The sequence below is a fragment of the Terrapene carolina genome, unplaced genomic scaffold, assembly GCF_002925995.2.
Source record: "Terrapene carolina triunguis isolate 2854851 unplaced genomic scaffold, T_m_triunguis-2.0 Scaffold442, whole genome shotgun sequence".
Lineage (NCBI taxonomy): Eukaryota > Metazoa > Chordata > Testudines > Emydidae > Terrapene > Terrapene triunguis.
The window spans coordinates 1-5,273 of NW_020664793.1; the positions used below are offsets into that span (position 1 = coordinate 1).

Sequence of the window (5,273 nt, forward strand, 5' to 3'; positions counted from 1 at the left end):
GACCTGTCCCCGTAGCGTAGACCTGCCCATTGGCTCTGATTCAGAAAGTCCTTAAGCACATGTTTAGGTATGTCTCCCTTTGACTTCAGTGGGGCTTAAGCACATGTTTAAAGTTAAACATGTATTTAGGTGCTCCTTTGAAGAGAGATGCATTCCTGAATAGAGGCCTTATGTGCATAAAAAAGCCATGTCGGTTATTAAATGATGGTTTGCTCCCCTGTGCCTATAATAAAATACTTTGAAATTGATTTTTCAGTGTAAGATGTAAGAGGGTGATTTAAATATTGTTTATAATTACTGAATAAAAGGGAAAAGTTCACACTGCAATAATGGATTCATGAGCAATAACCAGGACTTGTTTTAATGTCCAAAAACATTGACAGATATTTGTTCAATTAAATTTTGTGATTTTGCTTCAATCAGATCCACAGCCCAACTCATCTGTTTTTTGAGAGACATTTGTGTGCGTGATATTATATTCAAAACTGTGTTTGTTGGAAGGGAGAATGTCATGAATGCTCAGTCAGATATAACATTTCTGGTGAGTACTCACACCAAAAGTCCCCCACACAACTCTTTAGGAGTTTAGGAGTCACACAATTAAAGACCAGGTAGTTTAGGTGACCAAACATATACAGACACATTTTCAAGGATAGTCATTGATTGTGAATGCCACGGTCATTGGGATCTCAATGTAAAAGACCTTGGACCTTATTTTCCTAAGTGCTGAGTACTTACAGCTCCCGTTCACTTCAGCTGGAGTGGTGGAGTTTCTGGAAATCAGGACCGAGGGGACTGAAGTTGGGCACCCATAAACAGAGGCTACCAAAATCATTGGCCATTGCTGAATCTTTAGGGCACGGCAAATTACAACAGTGAATTGCCGAAGCACCAGTCACCTCACAGTACATCTACACTGAAATGTAAGCCCAGGGTAAGCCCAGGGTTTGAACTCATGCTCAAGTTAAGCTCCCTTCCATCTACACACAAATTGCACTAACCCTTTACTGGTTTGTAGTGTAAACGCAGGCCCACTGGACTCCTCTTTGGGAGTCAGCCAAAAGTATCCGAAAGGCTGAGTTTCTTTGTCCTCTGGACGGTCAAGTGTTCCCACACTGCACCGTGAACAAACAGCTAAAGTGGTCACATTTTGGGAGCCTGCTAGGAACTCTGGGATATGGGTGGTTGAAATGGGGCCCACATAATGCCATGTAGATGCTGGAGCCCCAGTTTGGGAACCAGGGTGCAACAATCCCTAACCTGGGTTTACAAATGAGTGTAGTTTCTCAAACCCTAAGTTAACAAACCTGGGTCTGCTGACGCGCGTTCTACTAGCCCAGGGATTACACTGCAGTGTAGACGTGTCCTCAGAGAGTTAGTGAATCACTGTGATGTGTGTGTGCATTGTTCAGCACAATGGGGCTCTGGTCTCAATTTGCACTTCCAGTCGCTACTGTAAAAGTAATAATAATATTGAACTATGGGCAAGTTTCAACCACATGCCAGGCTCCTGCGAGGATCCTTTTATTCTATATATATGACCCAGCAGTGCTCCCTCAGGAATGGTGAGATTGAAAAGATCTGAGGAATCACAGCCTAACCCCTAGGCCCGCTGCCTTTCAGACCCACGATGCCCAGTCAAACCTTTCCCCTCTTTTCATGCAATTTGCTCCCTTCTGCCTGCGGCTGCTGCCACCCCCTTTCTGCCCTCACCCAAACACAGCGGAGTTTTTATCTCGCTCCCCTGCCCCCAACACAGCTCAGACCCAGGGCAGGGGGAAAAGCAATTCTAAAGGCTGGGGAGCCTGCGGCGTGGCCTACAGAAGCAGTGGCGTCCTAGAGCTGAGAACTGTGCAGGCAGAGGAAGGGAGCAAAAACTAGAGCCACACCCAGCTACCAGCATCAGCCGTCTTAACAGAAACCATCACCCAGCCCATCACCTAAGAACAGAAGACTAGTCATACTGGGTCAGACCAATGGTCCATCTAGCCCAGTGTCCTGTCTTCCACAATGGCCAATGCCAGGTGTTTCAGAGAGAATGAACAGAACAGGGCAATTATCAAGTGTTCCACCCCCTGTCATCCACTCCCAGCTTCTGGCAGTCAGAAATTTGGGACATTCATAACATGGGGTTGTGTCCCTGACCATCTTGACTAATAGCCATTGATGGACCGATCATCCAGGAACTTATGTAATTATTTTTTGAACCCAGTTATACTTTTGGCCTTCACAACGTCCCCCTGGTAACCACTGTCCTCTGCACAGCTCTACTGCTGACAGTTGAAATTCTTCTTTAGCACAGCAAGTATTGGCTTGTGTTTTAGGAACTGAGTTCCAGACCCGAGTTTGTTGTATAGTTTTGTTGAAGTCACTTGAAGTCAATGGAGCTACGCAAAGGACAGCAAATGAGGATCTGGCCCTGAAAATAATGAGGTCTACTGATACATCTTATTTTTATTAGTTGGTTTATCCAAGGGAAGGTCAAGAAGTGACTTCAACATGCTGTATACGCACCTGTGTGGGACAAAATTTCCAATAGGGTAAAGATCTTTAATTCTGCAGACAGAGGCATAAGATTCAGTGGCTGGAAGCTAAATAAACTCAGTCAAGATGAGGTGCACCTTTTTCTTAGTGAGGGTAATTAATTATTGGAACAAATTACCTATTACTGTGGCAGATGTTTCATCACGTAACGTCTTAAAATCAGGGCAATATATTTTTCTAAATCATATGCTATCGCTTGAGCAGAATTCATGGACTCAATGGACAAATTACTGGGTGAGGGTCTTGTGCCTGTGTTATGAAGGAAGTTCAAATAGTGTGACAAAGTTCCTCCTCTATCTTGGTGGGTCCTGTGCTTATTGGCGGATTTTCTTGCCTCAGAGATTCACCATGTGGGTTGGGGAACAGCCCAGAGACCTTCCCCTCTGGAAGAACCCACAGTCTAGCTCAATTGGGAGGTTTGGGGGGAACCCGGGCCCGCCCTCTACTCCGGGTTCCAGCCCAGGGCCCTGTGGATTGCAGCTGTCTATAGTGCCTCCTGTAACAGCTGTATGACAGCTACAACTCCCTGGGCTACTTCCCCATGGCCTCCTCCAAACACCTTCCTTATTCTCACCACAGGACCTTCCTCCTGGTGTCTGATAACGCTTGTGCTCCTCAGTCCTCCAGCAGCACACCCTCTCACTCTCAGCTGTGCTGAACTCAATGACACCTTTTCCAATGACTTCAGATCAAGGCACAGAATTTGATGCACTACTTAACACTTGTAGTTTATTAAACTGCTCCCTGTAGGAATGTGATACTAGTAGCAGTTACTGATACATAATAGATTGTAAGAAACTGCTATTGGATGAAACTGCTACCTGATGTAGGAAATGCTTACAGGTACTGTAGCAGTTTCTTGCACTGTAGTATGTGTGAAACTGCTTTTTGTGTAGAAATGTGGTCTATGTAGCAGTTATTGATATGTATAGATTGTAAAAAACTGCTACTTGATGTAGCAACCTAACCCTCCCTTGCTGCAATTTAAGCCCATTGCTTCTTGTCCTATACCAGCAAACTTCCCCTCCTCCCAAGCCAGGAGCAGCGGGGAGGCTAAAGCCAGGAGCCCCAACCAGGGCCGGCTCCAGCTGTTTTGCCGCCCCAAGAGCTGAAGAAAAAAAAAAAGATAAAGCTGCGATCGGTGGCACTTCGGCGGCAGCTCTACCACACCGCTTCATTCTTCGGCGGCCTGTCCTTCCCTCCGAGAGGGGCTGAAGACCTGGACGTGCCGCCCCTTTCCATTGGCCACCCCAAGCACCTGCTTTCTGCGCTGGTGCCTGGAGCCGGCCCTGGCCCCAACGCCTCGCCCCCTGAAGCTGGGAGTTGCATTGGGAGCCCCCTGCCACTATACAGTCCCTAGCTACCTCCTCCCTGCGCCCTGAGCTACCCCCTGCTTGCACACAGCCCCTAGCTACCCCCTTGCCCGCACCCTGAGCCGTTTTCAAACTTTTTGAACTGAGTCCCCCCTTTGAGTTATATGTTTTGGTTGCATCCCTCCAGAGCCCCGACAGGCTGGGTGCCCTCCTGAGTGAGTCAGAGGGTGGAGGTGGCGCACCCTCCCTGACTCTGCTGTGCGGAGCTGGGTTGAGCCCTGCCAGGCCTTGCCCCTTCCCCCTCCAAAAAATAGAAGTAAAACTATGCCCATGCCCAAGTGTGTCTCCCCGGCCTGGAGCCCCGCACTCCCCCACCCCCCGAGGCCCTGTTGTTTTTATAGGATGTTGAACGGGGCCTCAGCAAGAAAAAGGTTGAGAACTCCTGGATTAGATGATCTCTCAAGGTCCCTTCCATTCCTATGGGTCTATGTGGAAAGAAACAATTGAAAATGGGTGACATGGACATGGGCAAATCCACTAAGCAGCTTTGCTGGCAGATAGAGTACGGCAACTGCATGGCATGTGGCAATGAACAGAAGAGATTCCCCCATGGGACAGTAGAAGGAGCCACTGCCCAATCCAGCCACACTCACAGCCCCACGGTCGAGAAGGGACACAGAGAAGGAGTGTCATGGGTTGGCGTCGCTGCAAAGAGTTTGGGCCATAAATGTCATTATTGGGGATTTCCAACCCTACATATTTCAATCTAATTTCCCCTGTAACTGTGGAAAATCCATTCTTTGGGTTGGGGTTTAGCTGCTTCACCTGGGGGTTGCTCCAGTGACTGCAGTGCTGGCCCTGCCTCTCCCACCACAGCAATTACTAACTTGTGCCCCATTGGGTCTCCACCCCCCAGTGACAGCTCAGGGCTCCAGGAAATTTTCTCTCTGTTTAAAATGTGAATATATGCAACACACAGACTAGTACATACAAAATGAGCATGGTTAATAAATGGATTGGTTTAGCTGATTGTATATGTTACATGCTGGATAAAAGAAAGCCAGAGAGTCAAATATTGGTTGCTGTTTCTTTGCTGCATCTCAGTGAGGTCTTTGTGGTACGAGGATATCCCACAATTCACTGAAACAGCTGTCCAGGCGATACTGGTGTTTCAAAAGCACATTTTCTTTGTTCTTTCATATTTTTGTTCCATTTTCTTTCATGTTCATCTTGGAGCTTTTCTGCTTCACTTGAATGGAGACAGAAGCTGAGACGGCATCTGCAGTACTGTCAAATAGCTTGAAAATTCCCAGTGCAGGAGCCAGTCAGAGCACAGAGGTTGTAGCAGCCATTCAGAATAAAGAGATTTTGCATATTCATTATATGGTAAAGAAATAACCATTCAGTGATCATGTA

At 47.1% G+C, this 5,273-nt stretch overlaps 1 protein-coding gene across 1 annotated transcript in view; it reads right to left on the bottom strand.

The window, feature by feature from the left end:
* Nucleotides 1-3,187: 3,187 nt before the first annotated feature.
* Nucleotides 3,188-5,273, bottom strand: part of LOC112114917 (olfactory receptor 1052-like) — a gene marked incomplete at its 3' end in the record, with an annotated part of 8,682 nt that continues 6,596 nt past the window's right edge. The window contains exon 2 of the mRNA XM_026658416.1: nucleotides 3,188-3,226. Within this exon, the coding sequence (XP_026514201.1) occupies nucleotides 3,188-3,226 (39 nt within the window). The remainder of the gene's footprint in view (nucleotides 3,227-5,273) is intronic.